The sequence below is a fragment of the Heterodontus francisci genome, chromosome 13 (genome assembly GCF_036365525.1).
Source record: "Heterodontus francisci isolate sHetFra1 chromosome 13, sHetFra1.hap1, whole genome shotgun sequence".
NCBI classification, from domain to species: Eukaryota; Metazoa; Chordata; class Chondrichthyes; order Heterodontiformes; family Heterodontidae; genus Heterodontus; species Heterodontus francisci.
The window spans coordinates 42,360,622-42,387,525 of NC_090383.1; the positions used below are offsets into that span (position 1 = coordinate 42,360,622).

General features: G+C 45.1%; 2 protein-coding genes across 11 annotated transcripts in view; one reads left to right on the forward strand and one right to left on the reverse strand.

Annotated features, from left to right (window-relative positions):
- dop1a (DOP1 leucine zipper like protein A) overlaps positions 1–26,904 on the forward strand; it is a 555,441-nt gene that overhangs the window by 517,643 nt on the left and 10,894 nt on the right. For all 10 annotated transcript variants that reach the window (XM_068044706.1, XM_068044708.1, XM_068044707.1 and 7 more), the window contains 4 exons: positions 3,014–3,150; positions 3,851–3,906; positions 8,052–8,216; positions 10,605–10,734. In XM_068044706.1, coding sequence (XP_067900807.1) covers positions 3,014–3,150; positions 3,851–3,906; positions 8,052–8,216; positions 10,605–10,734 — 488 coding nt within the window. The remainder of the gene's footprint in view (positions 1–3,013; positions 3,151–3,850; positions 3,907–8,051; positions 8,217–10,604; positions 10,735–26,904) is intronic.
- The window catches only part of pgm3 (phosphoglucomutase 3), a 134,072-nt gene continuing 115,811 nt past the window's right edge, over positions 8,644–26,904 (reverse strand). The window contains exon 14 of the transcript XR_010976187.1: positions 8,644–10,267. The gene's annotated coding sequence lies outside the window, so the exon portion shown is untranslated. The remainder of the gene's footprint in view (positions 10,268–26,904) is intronic.

Consider the following 26,904-nt stretch of genomic DNA (forward strand, 5'->3'; position numbering starts at 1 on the left):
AGCTCTAGACGTGGTCCCCACAACATCTTCCTATGTGTTAAGTATGACTCAAGAGGTGGAGAGCTTTTCCCCTTATTCCCATTGGCTTCAATTTTACTCGAGCTCCTTGATACCATTCGGCAAAATGCTGCAAGGGCAGTCACTCTCGCCTCACCTCTTTGGTCCATGTTTGGACCAAACCAAGGCTGTAATGAGGTCTGAAGCTGAGTAGTCCTGACAAAACCCAACCTGAGTATTGGTGAGCAAGTGCTGCTTGATAGCACTGTCGACGACACCTTCCATTACTTTGCTGATGATTGGGAGTAGTGGTGATTGCAGTGGTGATTGGCTGATTCGGGTTCGTCCTGATTTTTATGGACAAGGTACATCTGGACAATTTTCCTCATTGTTGGGTACATGCCAGTGTTGTAGCTGTACTGGGACACCTTAGCTCAGGGTGCAGCTAGTTCTGGAGGACAAGCCTTCAGTGCTACAGCCAGGATGCTGTCAGGGCCCACAGCCTTTTCTGTATCCAGTGTGCTCAGCCATGAAGTGAATCGAACTGGCATCCATGATGCTGGGGATCTCAGGAGAAGGCCGAGGTTGATCATCCACTTGGTACTTCTGGTTGAAGATGGTTGCAAGCTTTGATGGGCTCCATCATTATTGAGGGAGCCTCCTCCTCCCGTTAGTTGGTTAATTATCTGCCACCATTCACAACTGGACTGCAGAGCTTTGATCTGATCTGTTGATTGTGGGATCACTTTGCTCTGCCTATAGCATGCTGCTTTTGCTATATAGCGTGAATGTAGTCCTGTGTTGTAGCTTCACCAGGTTTATTTATTGATACAGCACCAAAACAGGCCCTTTGGCCCACTGAGTCTGTGCCGACCATCAATCACCCATTTTATACTAATCCGACATTCCTACCACATCCCCACAATTCCCCTGTACTAGGGGCAATTTATAATCAACCTGCAAGTGGGAGGAAACCGGAGCACCCGGCGAAAACCCACGCAGTCACAGGGAGAACTTGCAAACACCACACAGGCAGTACCCAGAATCGAACCCGGGTCTCTGGAGCTGTGAGACTGCGGTGCTAACCACTGTGCTGCCCCATGAGGTTGATGCCTCATTTTTAGGTATGCCTCTTGCTGCTCCTGGCATGCTCTCCTACACTCCTCATTGAAGGATGAGTCCCTTGGTTGATGGTGATGGTGGAGTGAGGGATATGCCAGGTTATGAGGTTACAGATTATGGTGTAATACAGTTTTGCAGCTGATGGCCCACAGTGCCTCATGGATGCCAAGTTTTGAGCTGCTAGATTTCTTTTGAATCTATCCCATTTAGCATGGTGGTCATGCCACACAACACAGTATTGGAACTTTGTTTCCACAGGGACTCTGCAGTGGTCACTCCTACCAATACTGTCATGGACAGACGCATCTGCGACAGGTAGATTGGTGAGAATGAGGTCAAGTAGGTTTTCCCGCACGGTGCTTCTCTTCACTTGCATATGTGTCCTTCTGCCTCGGCCAGCAATAGTGCTATGGAGCCATTTTTGATGATGAACGTGGAAATCCTCAACCCAGAGTACATTCTGTGCCCTTGCTTCTTCGAAGTGGTGTTTAACATGGAGGAGCACTGATTCAACAGTTGAGGGAGAGCCGTAAGTGGTAATCAGGAGGTTTCCCTGCCCATGTTTGGCCTGATGCCATGAGACTTTATGGAATCTGGAGTCAATGTTGAGAGCTCCTAAGACCACTCCCTCTCACCGCTGTGCTACCACCTGTCATGGGTCTGTCCTGCTGTTGGGACAGGACATGCTGAGGGATGCTGATCGAAGAATGAAAACAGAAAGTGCTGGAAATACTCAGCAGGTCTGGCAGCGTCTGTGGAGAGAGAAACGTTAGCTCTGTTTTTATTTCAGATTTCTAACATCTGTAGTATTTTGCTTTTATTATATGGTGATAGAGGAGTCTGGGACTTTGGCTGTAAGGTGTGATTCTGTGAGTATGTCTGTTTCAGGCTGTTGCTTGACTAGTCTGGGACAGCTCTCCCAATTTTGGCCCAAGTCCCCAGACGTTAGTGAGGAGGACTTTGCAGAGTCTACTGGGCTGGGTGTGCCTTTGTCATGTCCGGTGGCTAGGTCGATGCCAAGTGGTCCATACGGTTTTACGATTATTCAACTTTTCTGTGGCGGTTTGATACAACTGAGTGGCTTGCTAAGCCATTTCAGAGGGCAGTTAAGAGTCAATCACATGTAGGCCAGACCTAGACATTGACTCAGGCCTCAGGAATCCTAATCCAATAACATTACTATCCTGCTACTGTTCCCATTGGATGCATGAGTGGTATTACCCTTTTGTTTGAGGAAAGTTACACCATTCCTCTGCCTATTGGAGAGTTCCTGATATCACGTTTATCTGATAAACAAACCTGCTCTGTGAGCACGGATAACTTAAACCTGTGTTTTGTTGCAAATTAGCAGATGAGACAACTGGGTTCTAAAACAATATAATCCAGTCCTCAGTGCCGCACCACAATCTTAAGCAGTGGCCTTCTTGAGCGAACACAGCAGCAAGGTCAGCCTTATGTTGAGCAAATCACTGCAAGCTTTAAGCATGGCAAGAAGGTGTTCTCTATATAAGATGTTGCCTTTGAAGCCACTCTGGTTAATTAAGCATGCTGTGAAATCGGTTTTATTCGGTTTGAACCCATGTTTGCACCAGCAGGGGTTGTTGTGCAATGCTATTCTTACTGAAAAATTTTGGATGTTACATCATCACAGCAAGTTAATATGGAGTTGATCTGAAGCCCTCCAGTCAATTTATAATCATATCATCGTACAGCTCTTGTCAGTTATTTAGAGTAATTGTAGGCAAATTTGCATTACTTTGTATCTAAACAAAACCTCCTGTGGATTATCCATTTAGTGTGTGTAAATGATCAGTTTAAAATTATTTATGACAGCAGACATAAATCATGAATTTACAGGATTTTTGATTGATGTTTGTATTTTACACCATTACAGAACGCCTGGTGGAAAGTCTGCGTCTACCGCAGGTCCCCACACTCCATGCCCAGGTTTTCCTCTTTTTCCGGGTGTTGCTGTTAAGGATGTCTCCACGCCATCTCACCTCACTGTGGCCCACTATGATCACAGAACTGGTAAGCTGACCAAAAGTCATCCCTGTAAGACTAGAGAGACCAGGTTTAATCTTTCTTGCTCAGTTTACACATTAATCTTGTCAAAATTCAAATTGTAAATTTGTAAATCTTGTAAATTCATGCAAATTCAATGTCTCATTAGCAAGCAAACAATGCATTCTGTGTTCCTTGAATTAACTGGACTTGGGAGTAATTCAGAGGGGTAGGGGAAAGTCATTACAAGTGTTGAGAGTCACATCCCACAATCTTAAAATGATCAGTACTGCCTAATCACTCTCACAAGTGGCTTGACTTCCTGCTTCACCATTTTCTCCCACCTGCCTTGAGAGTTGCGTAAGAACTGGCTGAAGAAAATCTTAGCGTTTAAACAAATGATTTATTTATTAATGTTCCATATGCATTAGAAGTTTAAGTTGTTGAAATGGAGACATTCTGCCTTTAAGAAATTGTACTTGTGGCATCCTCATAAGAGCTACATGATCACTTTTCCTCACATATGTCATGTCATATTGTGAGGATTTATCTGTCAATGTCTCTGGTCTTACTGCACTATATGTACGTTCTTATTCTCAGCATCACCCTCAGCTCCTTTTCTCTAATTGAAGAGAGAAAGCTGTTGTGCTTTGTGAAGGAGAGCAATGTGATTTCTTTAACAGATTATAAGTAATTACATTGACTAGCTTCTTCTCATTCCCTAAAGGTGCAAGTATTTTTGCTGATTGAGCAGGAACTGACAGCAGATGAAGACATTTCAAGGTAAAGGGTTCCTGCGGACCATCATTGTGATTTAGCTACAATCAAAGCTAAGTTCCTGATCTCTGTTACTGGGGAAATGGGCTGGTTGTTTTTCCATAGGGACAGAGGAAAAGTAGAATGCATGGCTAGGTTGTTCTCAATCAGTCTGTAGCTGGGGAACTATTTTGGATTCTTTGAGTCACTTAATAACTCAAACCCTTGCACTAAATTTTATTAAAACTTCACAAATGTCATAGAATGGCTTATTGTAACGTTCAGTGTCCCCAGTTTTTCTGTTTATTGACTCAAATTTAGTCTCTGAAAGAAACAACATTTGCTTTTATTGGACAAACTTTTTCAATAAAGGGAGAGCTGAATTGACTCTAATTGTATCAAGAATTTGTAATCAGTGTAATTTTTTCAATATACAAACAGAAAATGCTGGAAGTACTCAGTACGTCAGGCAGCATGACTCAGTTTCTCTCTGTCCACAGACTTCATGTTTATATTTCAGAGATCCAGTATCTGCAGTAGTTTGCCTTAGTTATTAAAAAGAAGCTGTAATGTTCTTAAAAAAAAACGTTTGGATATTTTTTCTTCTCATTAAGGTGAACAGTGAGAGTGCAGGGATTACAATACCCCCCCTCTGTGCGCATCCTCCCGTCGCTGCGCATGCCCCCACCCTCTCTGTGTGCATGCAGCCCCCCTCTGCATGTGCAACTCCTTTCTGAGTGCACCCCTACAGATCCCCTCATGCATCCCTCCTCTATGTCCTTCACATTCTCTCCTACATGCCCCCTCTCACCCACTCCCCCCCCCCCCAAAATCCCTGCAATTTTCTTTCCTTCTTTTGGCATTCTGCTATTTCTCCTTGCTTTTGTATTCTGCTAAAATGTGACATTGAAGCATTGTGCTGGAAGGCTGATCTGAAAAAATAAGCACTAACTTTAGCTCTCAAGCTTTATCCAGTGACCCTTTTGGAATTGCTCAGACTGGATTTTCAACCCCATTGTGTTTCAGGTTACAACCTCACAACCCCCACTGTGACACCTTCCGACTTCCTGTGACCTCTCTGAGTGTGATTTGGACTTTATTGGCAATTAGTGCTGAATAACTTTTGTTGACATTTCAAATTGCTCATCAGAATCTCAGCCAAACTCTGAATTTCCTCACAGACAAATTTTAGATTATCATTTCAGTTTGTCAACCCCTACTAAATTTGATTGAAGTACCTACAATATTAACAAGAATTTTTTAAAAATTGCTCAGAGCTCATTCCCACATTCTGCTTTGCTCCCACTCAGTCTCATCTCTCCATGCTGGACTGGATTAAAACACAGTCTAACCCACTTCCAGACTGTACTGCAGCAATAATATTTTTCTCAGAAATTCCAAGACTAAATTTTTCTGAAAGAAAAAATCAAACAAAAATTAATGGAGAAAGTATTTATCTTCTGCATTATTTTGGAACAAGTTTTGTTCGGAAAAAAAATCTTTGAATGTGTTTCATGTTTCAGTAGCATTACGGGTGATTTTGTGGAAGTATTATTCTCTAAGAGCCCTTTCCTATCCTGAGTGGTGTGAAACAGGGCTGTGTTCTCGCACCCACACTTTTTGGGATTTTCTTCTCCCTGCTGCTTTCACATGCGTTCAAATCCTCTGAAGAAGGAATTTTCCTCCACACAAGATCAGGGGGCAGGTTGTTCAACCTTGCCCGTCTAAGAGCGAAGTCCAAAGTACGGAAAGTCCTCATCAGAGAACTCTTCTCTTTGCTGACGATGCTGCTTTAACATCTCACACTGAAGAATGCCTGCAGAGTCTCATCGACAGGTTTGCGTCTGCCTGCAATGAATTTGGCCTAACCATCAGCCTCAAGAAAACGAACATCATGGGGCAGGATGTCAGAAATGCTCCATCCATCAATATTGGCGACCACGCTCTGGAAGTGGTTCAAGAGTTCACCTACCTAGGCTCAACTATCACCAGTAACCTGTCTCTAGATGCAGAAATCAACAAGCGCATGGGTAAGGCTTCCACTGCTATGTCCAGACTGGCCAAGAGAGTGTGGGAAAATGGCGCACTGACACGGAACACAAAAGTCCGAGTGTATCAGGCCTGTGTCCTCAGTACCTTGCTCTACGGCAGCGAGGCCTGGACAACGTATGCCAGCCAAGAGCGACGTCTCAATTCATTCCATCTTCGCTGCCTTCGGAGAATACTTGGCATCAGGTGGCAGGACTATATCTCCAACACAGAAGTCCTTGAAGCGGCCAACACCCCCAGCTTATACACACTACTGAGTCAGCGGCGCTTGAGATGGCTTGGCCATGTGAGCCGCATGGAAGATGGCAGGATCCCCAAAGACACATTGTACAGCGAGCTCGCCACTGGTATCAGACCCACCGGCCGTCCATGTCTCCGTTATAAAGACGTCTGCAAACGCGACATGAAATCGTGTGACATTGATCACAAGTCGTGGGAGTCAGTTGCCAGCATTCGCCAGAGCTGGCGGGCAGCCATAAAGACAGGGCTAAATTGTGGCGAGTCGAAGAGACTTAGTAGTTGGCAGGAAAAAAGACAGAGGCGCAAGGGGAGAGCCAACTGTGCAACAGCCCCAACAAACAAATTTCTCTGCAGCACCTGTGGAAGAGCCTGTCACTCCAGAATTGGCCTTTATAGCCACTCCAGGCGCTGCTTCACAAACCACTGACCACCTCCAGGCGCATATCCATTGTCTCTCGAGATAAGGAGGCCCAAAAGAAAGAAAAGAAAGAATTATTCTCTAAGTGACAACGAAGCATTGATTAAAGGAAAGCTCCAGAATAAGCCAATCCCTCCAGTATTTGTCTTACAGAAATATTTGTGACTGATTTTATTTATTTATTGATACAGCACTGAAACAGGCCCTTCGGCACACCGAGTCTGTGCCGACCAACAACCACCCATTTATACTAATCCTACATTAATCCCATATTCTCTACCACATCCCCACCATTCTCCTACCACCTACCTACACTAGAGGCAATTTACAATGGCCAACTTACCTATCAACCTGCAAGTCTTTAGCTGTGGGAGGAAACCGGAGCACCCAGCGGAAACCCACGCAGACACAGGGAGAAGTTGCAAACCCCGCACAGGTAGTACCCGGGTCGCTGGAGCTGTGAGGCTGCGGTGCTAACCACTACGCCACTGTGCCGCCTGCAAAAGTTTAGTTTAGTTTAGTTTAGTTTAGAGATACAGCACTGAAACAGGCCCTTTGGCCCACCGAGTCTGTGCCGACCATCAACCACCCATTTATACTAATCCTACACTAATCCCATATTCCTACCACATCCCCACCTGTCCCTATATTTCCCTACCACCTACCTATACTAGGGGCAATTTATAATGGCCAATTTACCTATCAACCTGCAAGTCTTTGTCATGTGGGAGGAAACCGGAGCACCCGGAGGAAACCCACGCAGACACAGGGAGAACTTGCAAACTCCACACAGGCAGTACCCAGTATTGAACCCGGGTCGCTGGAGCTGTGAGGCTGCAGTGCTAACCACTGCACCACTGTGCTTGGTAACCAAAGCTTGGTTACCACTGTTAGACTCCTAATTGGTGCAGCCATCTTCATTTCTGAGGTTCAGATACTGAAACAGGAGTCTCTCTTTTCATCTGGGGCCAGGGTTGAATCCAAGGCCTATGTTGAATCCAGACCAGAATGATGGAATCTGCTAGTCCTGTATTAAAGCTGGAGTAATCTGAACCTGGTTCCTAATGGATATGTAACACAAAACTGGCACATGTTGGCACTAAATTGACCATCATAGTATACTACAAGGCTGGCTGGTGGAAGAAATTAGAGAAGTTTATGTATGTGCAGTAGTAGATGAGTTTTTAAGGTTGCAGTTACAGCTGAAATTGAACAGAGTAGATGGATGTTTTACTTTTTGGTCGTGGTATACTGCTTCATGCTGACACTGGCTGTTGACAGCAGTAATGTTCCATTCTCCAGTGTTGGCATGCATAATTTAGCAAAATAAAACTCTGAAATTGTACCACTGAATGTCATGGTCAGTTCATTCTCATAGTAAGGACCTTTAGGAACTTTTACTTAAAATAAAGTTCCAAAATACGGAGTAAGCATTGACCATTGTTAACCCATTTATCCATTTCAGAACTGCTGGTCCATCAATATCTGGCTTGGAAACGACCTACATGGGAGGTAATGGGTTCTCCACATCCTACAACAACCAGCGGTGGCTTGGCCTCTACCTATCTGCATGCAAATTCCTGGATTTGGCTCTGACCTTGCCCTCTGAAAACCTTCCCCAGTTTCAGATGTAAGTGAGGGGAGATGTTGTTATTTCCTATTAAGGAAATAGAGTGGAGTCTGAGCTTACTACTGTTACTGTGGCTGTTTCTCAGTAATTCGGCACAGGCTTGGAGGGCCGAAGGGCCTGTTCCTGTGCTGTAATTTTCTTTGTTAATGTTTTCCAGGGTAAGGAGAGAAGAGAAAACATATTTAAAGGATTTGAGTGCAAGACACATTTCTTTAATCTTTGATCAATGTTTTTGCAGACAAATGTTCTAGGTAATGTGTATGGGAAATATGACACTGGGATAGAGTGAGGGTTTGAATCCACTCTCCCCACTAGGTAAGGGTGTCCATTGTCCTGTCAGTGCATGAACGCCATGTTAGGGCACCACTGGATCAAGGAAGTTTCTTTATTTAAAATAACTTCCCTTCTTATTGCAAAAACTTACTGGATAAAGCAGCAAGAGCACTTAGCAAATCATAAGTTTAGGCAGAGTCACCACTGATTTATGAAAGGGAAATCATGTTGGATAAATCTGTTGAGTTTTTTGAGGTTGTAACTAATAGGGTGGATAAGGGATGTAGTGTATTTGGATTTTCAGAAAACATTCAATGAGGTGCCACACAGGAGGTTATTACACAAAATTAGGGCTCATGGAATTGGGCTAATATGTCAACGTGAATTGAGGATTGGTTAACGGACAGAAAACAGAGGGTTAGAATTAATGAGTCGTTTTAAGATTAGCAGGCTGTAACTAGTGGGATACCGTAGGGATCAGTGCTTGGGCCTTTACAATCTACATCAATGATTTTGATGAAGTGACTGAGTGTAAAGTTGGCTGGCAATGTAAAGTTAGGTGGGAAAGTAAGTTGTAAGGAGGACGTAAAGAGGCTACAAAAGAATTTCGGCAGGTTGGGTGAATGAGCAAGAATGTGGCAGATGAAATATAATGTGGAGAAGTGTGAAGTTATCCACATTGGTAGGAAAAATAGAAAAGCAGAATATTTTTTACATGATGAGAGTTTGGGAAATGTTGATATTCAGGGATCTGGGTGACCTTGTGCACAATCACAGAAAGTTAACATTCAGGTACAGCCAGTAATTAGGAAAGCAAATAGTATGTTAATCTTTATTAAAAAGGAATTGGAGTATAAGAGTGAAGAATTCTTGCTGCAATTGTATAGGGCCTTGGTGAGGCCACACCTGGAGTATTGTGTACAGTTTTGGTATTCTAGCCTAATGAAGGATAAACTTTCCTTGGAGGGAGCACAGTGAAGGTTCACCTTCATTCCTAGGATGAGGGGATTGTCCTATGAGAAGAAATTGAGTAGTCTAGGCCTATATTCTCTGGAGTTTAGAAGAATGAGAGGAATTAAAACATATAAAAGGGGCTTGACAGGGTAGATGCTGGAAGGATACTTGCCCTGGCTAGGGAGTCTAGAACCATGGATCACAGTCTCAGAATAAGGGGTTGGCCATTTCGGACTGCGATGAGGAGAAATTTTTTCACTTGAAGGTTTGTGAATGTTTCGAATTCTCTACCTCAGAGAGCTGAGGATGCTCAGGCATTGACCATATTCAAGTCAGAGATGATAGATTTTTGGATACTGAGAGAATCAAGGGATATGGGAATAGTGCGGAAATGTGTAGCTGAGATTGAAAATCAGCCATGATCTTACTAAATGGCGGAGCAGACTTGAGGGGACCAAATGACCTACGCCTATTTTAATAATTTTAATTTATTTCACTGTTAACATGCACTCAAACTTTCAGCATTGTGATATATTGGCATCATCTTTGGATCATTGTGCCATTTTTCATAGATTTTTCAACATTGAAAGTTCCCTGATATATTTCAGTGAGCAATAGAAAAAATACTTTCTAAAGACATTCATTATGAAAAGGGTAAACCTAACATGAAAAATACATTGAGTGCAGTTTCAGACATCATGATGGCATCTATATATAGACGACTAACTCGAATTTATGACTTCACTCAAGAAATTGTTAATGGGAGCTACCATCATGAGGTGCAAGAGTCCTGTTGTCTGTGTGTATTTGAGATCCTGGATAACCTGCAAAGCACAAACGCATTGTATCATCAGTCATGTAGCAGAAGAAAAATCAAGTTATGTTTCATGGATTGATATAAATTCAATTAACTCTTAAGCTTTTATTACAGATGGATAGACTATTTAGAGTACACCAATTCAAATATGAATCTACCCAAGCAAAATGATACTGGATATTAGTGATACATCATGATAAAGGGGAGCAACTTAACCACTGTCAATACTTATGTTGCTGCTTTTCAATCATTTTCATGCTTTACTTTGTGGACGCATTAGGAAAATGTTTAAAGTGATGTAACTCCTTAAGTACACTGAGCTTTAAATCATTCTGTATGTTTAGGTATCGTTGGGCTTTCATTCCGGAAGTTTCTGATGATTCAGGGTTGGAGGTTCGCAGACAGGGAACACATCAACGAGAATTCAAGCCGTACGTGGTTCGATTGGTCAAACTGCTGAGGAAAAGAGCAAAGGTATTTTCTTTCCTTTCAATCTCCAATTGCCTCCTTGCTGCACCTCTCCTGAAGACATTGACTTCTTGCTTGGATAAGTTTCAAGAGGCATCCTCCAGTAGCTTTTTAAAAATTTATTCATGGGATGTGGGCGACGCTGGCCAGGCCAGCATTTATTGCCCATCCCTAATTGCCCTTGAGAAGGTGGTGGTGAGCTGCCTTCTTGAACCGCTGCAGTCCATGTGGGGTAGGTACACCCACAGTGCTGTTAGGAATGGAGTTCCAGGATTTTGACCCAACGACAGTGAAGGAACGGCGATATAGTTCCAAGTCAGGATGGTGTGTGACTTGGAGGGGAACTTGCAGGTGGTGGTGTTCCTATGTATTGCTGCCCTTGTCCTTCTAGTTGGTAGAGGTCATGGGTTTGGAAGGTGCTGTCTGAGGAGCCTTGGTGCATTGCTGCAGTGCATCTTGTAGATGGTACACACTGCTGCCACTGTGCGTCACTGGTGGAGGGAGTGAATGTTTGTAGATGGGGTGCCAATCAAGCGGGCTGCTTTGTCCTGGATGGTGTCAAGCTTCTTGAGTGTAGTTGGAGCTGCACCCATCCAGGCAAGTGGAGAGTATTCCATCACACTCCTGACTTGTGCCTTGTAGATGGTGGACAGGCTTTGGGGAGTCAGGAGGTGAGTTACTCGCCTCAGGATTCCTAGCCTCTGACCTGCTCTTGTAGCCACGGTATTTATATGGTAACTCCAGTTCAGTTTCTGGTCAATGGTAGCCCCTAGGATGTTGATAGTGGGGGATTCAGCGATGGTAATGCCGTTGAATGTCAAGGGGAGATGGTTAGATTCTCTCTTGTTGGAGATGGTCATTGCCTGGCACTTGTGTGGCGCGAATGTTACTTGCCACTTATCAGCCCAAGCCTGGATATTGTCCAGGTCTTGCTGCATTTCTACACAGACTGCTTTAGTATCTGAGGAGTCACGAATGGTGCTGAACATTGTGCAATCATCAGCGAACATCCCCACTTCTGACCTTATGATTGAAGGAAGGTCATTGATGAAGCAGCTGAAGATGGTTGGGCCCAGGACATTACCCTGAGGAACTCCTGCAGTGGTGTCCTGGAGCTGAGATGATTGACCTCCAACAACCACAACCATCTTACTTTGCGCTCCAGGCAGTGGGGGGGTTTCCCCCCTGATTTCCATTGACCTCAGTTTTGCTAGGGCTCCTTGATGCCATAATCGGTCAAATGCTGCCTTGATGTCAAGGGCAGTCACTCTCACCTCACCTCGAGTTCAGCTCTTTTGTCCATGTTTCAACCAAGGCTGTAATGAGGTCAGGAACTGAGTGGCTCTGGCGGAACCCAAACTGAGCGTCACTGAGCAAGTTATTACTAAGCAAGTGCCGCTTGATGGCACTGTTGATGACACCTTCCATCACTTGACTGATGATTGAGAGTAGGCTGATGGGGCGGTAATTGGCCGGGTTGGACTTGTCCTGCTTTTTGTGTACAGGACATACCTGGGCAATTTTCCACATTGCAGGGTAGATGCCAGTGTTGTAGCTGTACTGGAACAGCTTGGCTAGGGGCGCGTCAAGTTCTGGAGCACAGTTCTTCGGTACTATTACCGGAATATTGTCAGGGCCGATAGCTTTTGCAGTATCCAGTGCCTTCAGTCGTTTCTTGATATCATGCGGAGTGAATCGAATTGGCTGAAGTCTGGCATCAGTGATGCTGGGGACTTCAGAAGGAGGCCGAGATGGATCATCAACTCGGCACTTCTGGCTGAAGATTGTTGCAAATGCTTCAGCCTTATCTTTCGCACTGATGTGCTGGGCTCCCCCATCATTGAGGATGGGGATATTTGTGGAGCCACCTCCTCCAGTTAGTTGTTTAATTATCCACCACCATTCACGGCTGGATGTGGCAGGACTGCAGAGCTTTGATCTGATCCGTTCGTTATGGGATCTGTCTATCGCATGCTGCTTACGCAGTTTGGCACGCAGATAGTCCTGTGTTGTAGCTTCACCGGGTTGACACCTCATTTTGAGGTATGCCTGGTGCTGCTCCTGGCATGCCCTCCTGCACTCTTCATTGAACCAGGGTTGGTCTCCTAGCTTGATGGCAATGGTAGAGTGGGGGATATGCCGGGCCATGAGGTTACAGATTTTGGTTGAGTACAATTCTGCTGCTGCTGATGGCCCACAGCGCCTCATGGATGCCCAGTTTTGCATTGCTAGATCTGTTTGAAATCGATCCAATTTAGCACGGTGATAGTGCCACACAACAGGACGGACGGTATCCTCGATGTGAAGGCGGGACTTCGTTTCCACAAGGACTGTGCGGTGGTCACTCCTACCAATACAGTCAAGGCAGAAGCATCTGCAGCAGGCAGATTGGTGAGGACGAGGTCAAGTATGTTTTTCCCTCGTGTTGGTTCCCCCACCACCTGCCGCAGACCCAGTCTAGCAGCTATGTCTTTTAGGACTCGGCCAGCTCGGTCAGTAGTGGTGCTACCGAGCCACTCTTGGTGATGGACATTGAAGTCCCCCACCCAGAGTACATTTTGTGCCCTTGCCACCCTTAGTGCTTCCTCCAAGTGCTGTTCAACATGGTGGAGTACTGAGTCATCAGCTGAGGGAGGGCGGTAGGTGGTGGTGGGAGTGGACATACCTTACAGACAATGTCCCAGACACTGCCATCCCCATCCCTGGGTATGTCCAGTCCCACCGGCAGAACAGACCCACCAGAGGTGGTGGCACAGTGGTATACAGTAGGGAGGGAGTTGCCCTGGGAGTCCTCAACATCGACTCCGGACCCTATGAAGTCTCATGGCATCAGATCAAACATGGGCAAGGTAACCTTCTACTTATTACCACCCACCACCCTCCCTCAGCTGATGACTCAGTACTCCTTGAACATCACTTGGAGGATGTACTGAGAGTGGCAAGGGCACAAAATGTCCGCTGGGTGGGGGACTTCAATGTCCATCACCAAGAGTGGCTCGGTAGCACCACTACTGACCGAGCTGGCCGAGTCCTAAAAGACATAGCTGCTAGACTGGGTCTGCGGCAGGTGGTGGGGGAACCAACACGAGGGAAAAACATACTTGACTTGTCCTCACCAATCTGCCTGCTGCAGATGCTTCTGTCCATGACTGTATTGGTAGGAGTGACCACCGCACAGTCCTTGTGGAGACGAAGTCCCGCCTTCACATTGAGGATACCATCCGTCGTGTTGTGTGGCACTATCACCGTGCTAAATGGGATAGATTTCAAACAGATTTAGCAATGCAAAACTGGGCATCCATGAGACGCTGTGGGCCATCAGCAGCAGCAGAATTGTACTCAACCACAGTCTCTAACCTCATGTTCCGGCATATCCCCCACACTACCATTACCATCAAGCCAGGAGACCAATCCTGGTTCAATGAAGAGTGCAGGAGGGCATGCCAGGAGCAGCACCAGGCATATCTCAAAATGAGGTGTCAACCTGGTGAAGCTGCAACACAGGACTATCTGTGTGCCAAACTGCGTAAGCAGCATGCGATGGACAGAGCTAAGCGATCCCATAACCAATGGATCAGATCGAAGCTCTGCTGTCCTGCCACATCCAGCCGTGAATGGTGGTGGACAATTAAACAACTAACTGGAGGAGTTGGCTCCACAAATATCCCCATCCTCAATGATAGGGGAGTCCAGCACATCAGTACGAAAGATAAGGCAGAAACATTTGCAACAATCTTCAGCCAGAAGTGCCGAGTTGATGATCTATCTCGGCCTCCTCCTGAAGTCCCTAGCTTCACTGATGCCAGACTTCAGCCAATTCGATTCACTCCACGTGATATCAAGAGACGACTGAAGGCACTGGATACTGCAAAAGCTATGGGCCCTGACAATATTCCGGTAATAGTACTGAAGACCTGTGCTCCAGAACTTGCTGCGCCCCTAGCCAAGCTGTTCCAGTACAGCTACAACACTGGTATCTACCCTGCAATGTGGAAAATTGCCCAGGTATGTCCTGTACACAAAAAAAGGACAAGTCCAACCTGGCCAATTACCGCCCCATCAGCCTACTCTCAATCATCAGTAAAGTGATGGAAGGTGTCATCAACAGTGCCATCAAGCGGCATTTGCTTAGCAATAACCTGCTCAGTGACACTCAGTTTTGGTTCCGCCAGGGCCACTCAGCTCCTGACCTCATTACAGCCTTGGTTGAAACATGGACAAAAGAGCTGAACTCGAGGTGAGGTGAGAGTGACTGCCCTTGACATCAAGGCAGCATTTGACAAAGTATGGCATCAAGGAGCCCTAGCAAAACTGAGGTCAATGGGAATCAGGGGGAAAACCCTCCGCTAGTTGGAGTCATACATGGCACATAGGAAGATGGTTGTGGTTGTTGGAGGTCAATCATCTCAGCTGCAGGACATCACCTGTAGGAGTTCCTCAGGATAGTGTCCTAGGCCCAACCATCTTCAGCTGCTTCATCAATGACCTTCCTTCAATCATAAGGTCAGAAGTGGGGATGTTTGCTGATGATTCGTGACTCCTCAGATACTGGAGCAGTCTGTGTAGAAATGCAACAAGACCTGGACAATATCCAGGCTTGGGCTGATAAGTGGCAAGTAACATTCGCGCCACACAAGTGCCAGGCAATGACCATCTCCAACAAGAGAGAATCTAACCATCTCCCCTTGACATTCAACGGCATTACCATCGCTGAATCCCCCACTATCAACATCCTAGGGGCTACCATTGACCAGAAACTGAACTGGAGTTACCATATAAATACCGTGGCTACAAGAGCAGGTCAGAGGCTAGGAATCCTGAGGCGAGTAACTCACCTCCTGACTCCCCAAAGCCTGTCCACCATCTACAAGGCACAAGTCAGGAGTGTGATGGAATACTCTCCACTTGCCTGGATGGGTGCAGCTCCAACTACACTCAAGAAGCTCGACACCATCCAGGACAAAGCAGCCCGCTTGATTGGCACCCCATCTACAAACATTCACTCGCTCCACCACCGACGCACAGTGGCAGCAGTGTGTACCATCTACAAGATGCACTGCAGCAATGCACCAAGGCTCCTTAGACAGCACCTTCCAAACACCCGACTTCTACCAACTAGAAGGACAAGGGCAGCAAATACATGGGAACACCACCACCTGCAAGTTCCCCTCCAAGTCACACACCATCCTGACTTAGAACTATATCGCCGTTCCTTCACTGTCGCTGGGTCAAAATCCTGGAACTCCATTCCTAACAGCACTGTGGGTGTACCTACCCCACATGGACTGCAGCGGTTCAAGAAGGCAGCTCACCACCACCTTCTCAAGGGCAATTAGGGATGGGCAATAAATGCTGGCCTAGCCAGTGACGCCCACATCCCATGAATGAGTAAAAAAAAGTCTTCCAGTTAGCACAAATACGATAATTATTTTAACCTACAGTGCGTGACATTTCCAATAAAAGATGTGACTGAATAAGTGTCATAGTCGGGAAAAGTTGTAAGAGAAACTAGAGAAGGTGAGAAGAATTGATAACAATTTCTGATCTACTGCTACGTACTATTTTTACCAGCTACTTTGGTAGAGTCCATTGTGGCTGCAGATTACATAGTATTTTGGGCACAAACCAGGCCATTTGACCCAACAGGACTGATTAGTATTTAGCAAAACAATAACTTGCATTTGTGCACGAATTTTAACATAGTTAAAAAAAAAAGGTGCTTCACAGTGACAGAATCAAAAAATGGATGCCAAGCCAAAGAAGAGGATAGTAGGAGGGGTAACCAAAAGCTTAATAAAAAAGGTGGTTTTAAGGAGGTCTTTAAAGGAAAATTTTAAGTGGGGAATTTGAGACTGTGGGGCCAGGCAGCTGAAGACACAGCCACTAATGGTGGGGCAAAGGAAGTGGGAAAATGCAAAAGAGGCTAGAGTCGGGAACTGAGTGTGACCAGATGTGAGAGAATAATGGTGTTGTTCAGGATAAGGGCCTGAAAAGGTGGAGGTGAGGGAATGGTTGAGTAAATCAATCACTGCACTAGTGTGCTGAGTGAATGGAAGGCAAGTTTGGAAGTGCATTGTAAGAGACTTGGGGGAGAGTATTTTTCCTGGGGGCGAGTGGCAGTGGAGGGGGCATGGATACAAGGAAGTTGTCAAGACTGTCAGTGAGACCATGGAAGGAGAGACAACACAGGAAATGGCAGGATTGAGGGGGTGTTTTTGAATTTTGGGTCAGAGAATTGATATGGAGAGAAAAGTTTAGTGTGGACTGGCGAGCATTTAATTCAAAGAGGAGTTGAGATGCAAATTGAAATCATTGAGGATGAGTTCAAAGTAGAAGCTGAGTATGGAGGATATTTTGGTGTGGGAGAAGACAGTGAAATGCTCAAAGAAGAGAAAGTGTTAAAGACTGGGGAGTGTTCCTGTGATCAAGACACAACACCACTGTTGCAGTCTGGGTGAGATGGCCAGTAGAATGTATAGACAGGTGGGGGAAGGATTCAGTCGGGGCAAGAGATAACCGACAACAAGAACCGATAAGAGGGAGAAATCTGCTTGACCTCATCCTCACCAATCTACCTGTCAGAGATGCATTTGTCCATGACAGTATTAGTGACGAACAGCAGTCCTTGTAGAAACGTAGAAAATAGGAGCAGGAGTAGGCCATTAGGCCCTTCGAGCCTGCTCCTCCATTCAATATGATCATGGGTGATCTTCCAACTCAGTAACCTGTTCCTGCTTTCGCCCCATACCCTTTGATCCCTTTCGACCCAAGAGCTATATCTAACTCCTTCTTGAAAACATACAATGTTTTGGCCTCAACTGCTTTTTGTGGTAGCGAATTCCACATGCTCACCAATCTCTGGGTGAAGAAATTTCTCCTCATCTCAGTCCTGAAAGGTTTACCCTGTATCCTGAGACTATGACCCCTGGTTCTGGACTCCCCCACCATCGGAAACATCCTTCCTGCATCTACTCTGTCAAGTCCTCTTAGAATTTTATAGGTTTCTATGAGATACCCCCTCACTCTTCTGAACTCCAGCGAATATAATCCTAACCGACTAAATTTCCTCATAAGTTAGTCCCACCATCCCAGGAATCAGTCTGGTAAACCTCTATAGCAAGAACATCCTTCCTCAGATAAGGAGACCAAAACTGCACACAATATTCCAGGTGTGGCCTCACCAAGGCCCTGTACAATTGCAGCAAGACATCCCTGCTCCTGTACTCGAATCCTCTCGCTATGAAGGCCAACATACCATTTGCCTTTTTTACCGCCTGTTGCACCTGCATGCTTACCTTCAGCGACTGGTGTACGAGAACACCCAGGTCTCACTGCGTATTCCCCTCTCTCAGTTTATAACCATTCAGATAATAATCTGCCTTCCTGTTTTTGCTACCAAAGTGGATAACATCACATTTATTATACTGTATCTACCATGCATTAGCCCACTCACTCAACTTGTCCAAATCACCCTGAAGCCTCTCTGCATCCTCCTCACAACTCACCCTCCCACCCAGATTTGTGTCATCTGCAAATTTGGAGATATTACATTTAGCTCCCTCATCTAAATCATTAATATATATTGTGAATAGCTGGGGTCCTAGCACCGATCCCTGCGGTACCCTACTAGTCACTGTCTGCCATTCGGAAAACGACCCATTTATCCCTACTCTTTGTTTCCTGTCTGCCAAACAATTTTCTATCCATCGCAATACACTAACCCCAATCCCATGCGCTTTAATTTTACACGCTAATCTCTTATGTGGGACTTTGTCGAAAGCCTTCTGGAAGTCCAAATAAACCACATCCACTGGCTCCCCCTCATCAACTGTACCAGTTAGATCCTTGAAGAATAAAAGCAAAATACTGCGGATGCTGGAAATCTGAAATAAAAACAAGAAATGCTGGAACCACTCAGCAGGTCTGGCAGCATCTGTGAAAAGAGAAGCAGAGTTAACTTTACGGGTCAGTGACCCTTCTTCGGAACTGACACATATTAGAAAAGTCACAGGTTATAAGCAAGTGAGGTGGGGGTGGGGCAAGAGATAACAAAGGAGGTCTAGATTGGACCAGGCCACATAGCTGACCAAAAGGTCACGGAGCAAAGGCAAACAATATGTTAATGGTGTGTTGAAAGACAAAGCATTAGTACAGATTAGGTGTTAATACACTGAATATTGAACAGCAGCAAGTGCAAACCTGAAAAAAAACAGTGGGTAAGCAAACTGAACAAACTAAGATGAAATGAAATAAATGCAAAAAAAAGATGGTAAAAAATATAAAAAAGAATGTAAAAAAAAAGGAAGAAAAAATAACTGAAAATGAAAGTAAAATGGGAGGCTGTCATGCTCTGAAACTATTGAACTCAATGTTCAGTCCGGCAGGCTGTAGTGTGCCTAATCGGTAAATGAGATGCTGTTCCTCGAGCTTGTGTTGATGTTCACTGGAACACTGCAGCAATCCCAGGACAGAGATGTGAGCATGAGAGCAAGGGGGAGTGTTGAAATGGCAAGCAACCGGAAGCTCAGGGTCCTGCTTGCGGACTGAGCGGAGATGTCCCGCAAAGCGGTCACCCAGTCTGCGCTTGGTCTCCCCAATGTAGAGGAGACCACACTGTGAGCAGCGAATACAGTATACTACATTGAAAGAAGTACAAGTAAATCGCTGCTTCACCTGAAAGGAGTGTTTGGGGCCTGGGATAGTGAGGAGTGAGGAGGTAAATGGGCAGGTATTACACCTCCTGCAATTGCAGGGGAAGGTGCCATGGGACGGGGACGAGGTGGTGGGGACCTCGTCCCTGGCCCATAGCACCTTCCCCTGCAATTGCAGGAGGTGTAATACCTGCCCATTTACCTCCTCGCTCTCCCAGGCCCCAAACACTCCTTTCAGGTGAAGCAGCGATTTACTTGTAATTCTTTCAATGTAGTATACTGTATTCGCTGCTCACAGTGTGGTCTCCTCTACATTGGGGAGACCAAGCGCAGACTGGGTGACCGCTTTGCGGGACATCTCCGCTCAGTCCGCAAGCAGGACCCTGAGCTTCCGGTTGCTTGCCATTTCAACACTCCCCCCTGCTCTCATGCTCACATCTCTGTCCTGGGATTGCTGCAGTGTTCCAGTGAACATCAACGCAAGCTCGAGGAACAGCATCTCATTTACCGATTAGGCACACTACAGCCTGCCGGACTGAACATTGAGTTCAATAATTTCAGAGCATGACAGCCCCCCATTTTACTTTCTTTTTCAGTTATTTTTTCTTCCTTTTTTTTTACATTCTTTTTTATATTTTTTACCATCTTTTTTTTGCATTTATTTCATTTCATCTTAGTTTGTTCAGTTTGCTTACCCACTGTTTTTTTTCAGGTTTGCACTTGCTGCTGTTCAATATTCAGTGTATTAACACCTAATCTGTACTAATGCTTTGTCTTTCAACACACCATTAACATATTGTTTGCCTTTGCTCCGTGACCTTTTGGTCAGTTATGTGGCCTGGTCCAATCTAGACCTCCTTTGTTATCTCTTGCCCCACCCCCACCTCACTTGCTTATAACCTGTGACTTATCTAATATTTGTCAGTTCCGAAGAAGGGTCACTGACCCGAAACGTTAACTCTGCTTCTCTTTTCACAGATGCTGCCAGACCTGCTGAGTGGTTCCAGCATTTCTTGTTTTTACATCCTCGAAGAATTCTGGTAGATTTGTCAAACATGATTTCCCTTTCGTAAATCCATGCATTACTCTGCCCTGTTCTGTAAGTGCTCTGCTATAAAATCTTTGATAATGGACTCTAGAATTTTCCCCACTACCGACGTCAGGCTGACTGGTCTATAATTTCCTGCTTTCTCTCCACCTCACATTTTAACTAGTAGGGTTACATTAGCTACCCTCCAATCTGTAGGAACTGTTCCAGGGTTTATAAAATATTGGAAGATGACCACCAATCATCCACTATTTCTAGGGCCACTTCCTTAAGTACTCTGGAATGCAGACCATCAGGCCCTGGGGATTTATCGGCCTTCAATCCCATCAATTTCCCCAACACCATTTCTCTACTAATACTGATTTCCTTCAGTTCTTCTATCTCACTAAACCCTGTGTTCCCCAACATTTCTGGTATGATATTTGTGTCCTTCTTTGTGAAGACAGAACCAAAGTATGCATTTAGTTGGTCAGCCATTTCTTTGTTCCCCATTTATTAATTCCCCTGTTTCTGACTGTAAGTTTCTGACATTTGTGGAGACCAAGTCTTCACACTGAGGACATCTGCATCATGTTGTATGGCACTACCATTCTGCTAAATGGGATAGATTCAGAACAGATCTGGCACCTCAAAACTGGGCATCCATGAGGCATTGTGGGCCATAGCAGCAGAATTCGTAAAATCATAGTATCATAGAAATTTATAGCACGGAAGGAGACAATTCAGCTCATGGTGTCAACGTCGGCCAAATAGTAGCCATCCAGCCTCATCCCACTTTCCAGCTTTTGGTCTGTAGCCTTGTAGGTTAGGGCATATAATGTGCATATAGAGCATATAGAATATACAGGCCCTTCGGCCCACGATGTTGTGCAGACCCTTTAACCAACTCTAAGATCAAACTACCTACATACCCTTCATTCTACTATCATCCATGTACCTATCCAAGAGTCGCTTAAATGTCCCTAATGTATCTGCTTCTACTACCACCATTGGCAGTGCATTCCACGCACCCACCACTCTCTGTGTAAAGAACCTACCTCTGAAACTTTATTGTATTCAACCACAGTCTGGCAGATGGAGTATAATGTGGCAAAATGTGAAGATGTTCACTTTGGCAAGAATAAAAAAGCAGTATTATTTAAATGGAGAACGACTGCAGAATTCCAAGGTGCAGAGGGATCTCTGAGTTCTAGTGTACGAGTCATAAAAAGTTAGTATACAGGTACAGCAGGTAATAAAGAAGGCTAATGGAATGCTATCCTTTATTACGAGAGGAATTGAAAATAAAATTAAGGATGTGATGCTTCAGTTATACATGGCATTGGTGATGCCACATCTCGAATACTGTGTGCAGTTTTGGTCTCCTTATTTAAGGAAGGATGTGAATGCGTTGGAGGCAGTTCATAGAATGTTTACTAGATTGATCCTAGAATGAGCAGGTTGTCTTGTGAGGAAAGGTTGGATAGACTGGGCTTATTTTCACTGGAGTTTAGAAGAGTGAGGGGAGACTTGATTGAAGTATATAAGATCCTGAACGATCTTGACAAGTTGGATGTAGAAAGGATGTTTCCTCTTGTGGGTGAGTCCAGAACTAGGGGGCACTTTTAAAACTAGGGGTCACCCTTTTAGGACAGAGATTAGGGAAATTTTTTTCTCTGAGGGTTGTGCGACTTTGGAACTCTGCCTCAGAAAGTGGTGGAGGTGGGGTCATTGAATATTTTTAAAGTGGAAGCAGATAGATTCTTGTAGGCAAGGGAATCAAAGGTCTTCGGGGGTAGATGGGAGTGTGGAATTCGAGATGCAAACAGATCAGCCATGATCTTATTGAATGGCAGGGCAGGCTCGAGGGGCCAAATGGCCTACTTCTGCTCCTAATTTGTATGTTCTGCCAAAATGCATCACCTCACACGTGTCTACATTAAATTCCTCTGCCTCTGTCTGCCCATTCTGCTAGCCTATCTTATCTCCTATTGTAAACGATTCATCCTCGCTGTTTGCCACTCCTCCAAGTTTGGTATTGTCATCAAATTTCGAAATTCTACTCTGTATTTTATATATATCAAAAAGACTATCTACCATCCTCCAGTCTAAAAAACAACCATTTACCACGACTCACTGTTTTGTATCCTTCAGCCAGTTTTTGTCCGATTGGACAATGGCCCTCCTATTCCATGAATTTCAATTTTGTTAACCAGTCCTTTATTAAACACTTTCTTAAAATCCATGTATAGACAGCATCCACCACATTCCTTTCTTCAACCTTCTCTGTTACTTGGTCAAAAAATTCAATTAGATTAGTCAAGCATGATCTTCTTTCTTTCTTTGGCCTCCTTGTCTCGAGAGACAATGGGTAAGCGCCTAGAGGTGGTCAGTGGTGTCAGTCGCTGTGAGGCAACTATGGAGTGACCTCTCCATGGCGCATGCCTGGGCGAATGTATGGAGGTTGAGATCTGCCTTTTACAATTCCATGTTGGATATCCTTAATTAACTCAAACCACTCCAAGTGCCTGTTGACTTTTTTTCCCTAATTATTGTTTCTAAAACCTTACCCACTATTGGTGTTAGACTAATCGGCCTGTAGTTGCTAAGACTGTCCTTTACACCCTTTCTCGAATAAGCATGTCACATTTGCCACTCTGTAATCTTCTGTCACCGCACCCCCCCCCCCCCCACCCCCCCATTTCTAGGGAAGATTGGAAGATTATGGCAAAGCCTTCGCTATCTCCATCCCCACTTCCTTTAGCAACATGCGATGCCAGCCTAAGCATAGCCAGCCTTTCTAGTATTTTTACTTCATGTATTGCATCTTTCTTTCTTTGGCCTCCTTGTCTCGAGAGACAATGGGTAAGCGCCTAGAGGTGGTCAGTGGTGTCAGTCGCTGTGAGGCAACTATGGAGTGACCTCTCCATGGCGCATGCCTGGGCGAATGTATGGAGGTTGAGAGTTGCCCAAGCGTCAAAACCCCCCTCTCGGCCTTTCTGGTGGGGTCCAAAGGAGTGCAGAGCACGACGTTTGGCACCGGTATGGCTGCAGGAACTGCCGGAAACATGCCAAAGGTGACACATGACCGCCTACTTACTCCCTTAGCCGTGGTCTCTCCCGAGACGCCCACAAGGCAGCTGTTCATTTGACAAATAAAACAAGTTAGGGTTATACCCTCATAACCAAAAAATACTTGCTGCAGTCAGGTGGGAGTTGAACAGTGCAAACCACCCTCACCAGGTGGCCGTAACCAATTGGGGGCTTGTCTGGGATCTGAACTGCCAGACAAACGGGAAATTTGGAAAACGGGAGGGAAAATTGACCTCTAAATTGTGGAAGGGTAAACAAACAGGTTTTCTTGTACTCTTCTGTTTTCCTCTACAGTGCTAGGAACAAAAGAAATGGCCACATTTAATGCTAAGGAGTTTGTGCAGCAGGGAGAGATATCCCATGATACAAACATACGAACACGAATTATGAGAAGTAGGCCATTCGACCCCTCTAGCCTGCTCCGCCTTTCAAGAAGATCATGGCTGATGTGTGTGTGTCTGGAATTCCACACTCCCATCTACCCACGATAACCTTTGATTCCCTTGCCTAACAAGAATCTATCTACCCCCACCTTAAAATTATTCAATGACCCTGCCTCCACCACCTTCTGAGGTAGAGTGCTCCAAAGTCGCACAACCCTCAGAGAAAAAATTTCTCCTCATCTCTGTCTTAAAAGGGCAATCCAAATTTTAAAATGGTGCCCCCTCGTTATGGACTCACCCACAAGAGGAAACATCCTTTCCACATCCACCTTGTCAAGACCATTCTTGATCTTATGTACTTCAATCAAGTCTCCACTCACTCTTCTAAACTCCAGTGAAAACAAGCCCAGTCTGTCCAACTTTTACTCAAAAGACAACCCGCTCATTCCAGGTATCAATCTAGTAAACCTCCTCTGAACCACCTCCAACGCATTCATATCCTTCCTTAAATAAGGTGACTAAAACTGCAGCAATGAATAAAGAAGGCTAATGGAATGCTATCCTTTATGATGAGAAGAATTGAAAATAAAAGTAAGGATGTTATGCTTCAGTTATACAGGGATCTACTGTCTCCACTTCTACTGATATTTTGTCAGATTCCTCTTCCTTAGTAAACAAAGTACTCATTAGGTGTTCTAGCCTTGCCCTTTGCCTTGAAGCATATCTTTGTCCCTAATAGGCCCCACTCCATGTCTTGCTAACTGCTTAGTATTTAAAGCCGGTAGAAGATTTTTGGGTTCCCTTTTATGTTGACTGCTATTCTATTCTCATAATCCCTCTTTGCCGGTCTTACTTTCCTGTTCACCTCCCCCCTCAACTTATTGTATTGGGCCTTGAAGAATTCATCTGACATGCATTTTCTTTTGCTTCATCATAATCTCTGTCTCCCTCGTCATCCACGGAGCCCTGTTTTTGGTTCCCATACCTTTCGTCCTTGTTGGAACGTACCAAATCTGTATCTGAAGCATCTCTTGCTTAATTGTTGCATTACATTTTTTTCCTGTCAGTCTTTGGTTCCACATTATCCTGGCTACATCCCTTCTCATCATATTGAAATTAGCCCGCTTCCAATCTAACCATTCTACCTTATATGTTTCCTTGCTTTTCTGCATTACTAGTCTAAACCTTATGATACGATGATCACTCTTGCCCAAGTGCTCCTCCACAGACACTTGGTCCACTTGGCACACCTCATTTTCCAGCACCAGATGCAGCAATGCCTCCTTTACTGTTGGGCTGAGATCAAGGAAGTTCTCCTGAACACAATCCATAAATTCCTCCCCCTCCTTTCCCTTTACTCGAACATTATCCCAATTGATATTTGGGTAATTAAAGTCCCCCAATATTACCACTCTATATAGTTCTTGCACATCTCTGTGATTTCCCTGCAGTTACGTTCCTCTATCTCTCTCACTATTTGGAGGCCTCTACAATAACTCCAGTAGGGTGATGATACCCTTTTTGCTTCTCGACTCTAACCAAATAGATTCTGTCCTTGCCCCCTCAAGGACATCCTCTCTTTCCAACATTACAATGTCTTCCCTAATCAGTACTCCCTTTTTCTCGTTCTCTGTCTTTTCTAAACACTTTACATCCTTGTATGTAAAGTGCCCAGTCCTCACCATTTTTAAGCCATGTTTTTGTTATTGCCACTACGTCACATTTCCATACTGCTATTTGTGCTTTTATCTAAGCAACCTTTTACACCACACTTTGTGTGTTTACACACATGCATTGTAATCCTGTCTTTGCATTCCTTGTAGCTCTTCTCAGTCTGCTATTTAATATGGAACTATTCCCTTTTCTAGTACTCCCCAGGAGTCTCCAATGCTGAGTACCTGTTTGAGAGTGGCACACTCCCCTAAGACTCCTGTACCTCCTGCCTCTTCCTAGTTTTCCATATGGCCACCCACCTGAACTCTTGCAGCCTGTGGGGTGACCATCTCCTGGGAGATACGATCCAGGAAACTCTCCTGCTCTCTGATGCTCCAGTGACTCTAGCTGCCCCTGAAGTTCAGAAATCCTGAGCTTGAGCTGAAACAGCTGAAGCTGGAGATACTTGTGATTGCCCAAGACAAAGACCGGAAACACAGCACAGGAACAGGCCATTCAGCCCTCCAAGCCTGCGCCGATCATAATGTCTGTCTAAACTAACACCTTCTGCACTTCCGGGGTCCGTATCCTTCTATTCCCATCCTAGTCATGTATTTCTCAAGATGCCTCTTAAATGTCGCTATTGTACCTGCTTCCACCACCTCCCCTGGCAGCAAGTTCCAGGCACTCACCACCCTCTGTAAAAAAAATAAACTTGCCCAGCACATCCCCTCTAAACTTTGCCCCTCTCACCTTAAACCTATGTCCCCTAGTAACTGACTCTTCCACTCTGGGGAAAAAGCTTCTGACTATCCACTCTGTCCATGCCACTCATAACTTTGTAAACTTCTATCATGTTGCCCCTCCACCTCCGTCGTTCCAGTGAAAACAATCCGAGTTCATCCAACCTCTCCTCATAGCTAATACCCTCCAGACCAGGCAACATCCTGGTAAACTTCTTCTGTACCCTCTCCAAAGCCTCCACATCCTTCTGGTAATGTGGCGACCAGAATTGTACGCAGTATTCCAAGTGTGGCCTAACTAAGGTTCTGTACAGCTGCAGCATGACTTGCCAATTTTTATACTCTATGCCCCGACCGATGAAGGCAAGCATGCCGTATGCCTTCTTGACTACCTTATCCACCTGCGTTGCCACTTTCAGTGACCTGTGGACCTGTACACCCAGATCTCTCTGCCTGTCAATACTCCTAAGGGTTCTACTGTACACTTCCCACCTGTATTAGACCTTCCAAAATGCATTACCTCACATTTGTCCGGATTAAACTCCATCTGCCATTTCTCCGCCCACGTCTCCAACCGATCTATATCCTACTGTATCCTCTGGGGGAGGTGGTGGAAGCAGGTACCA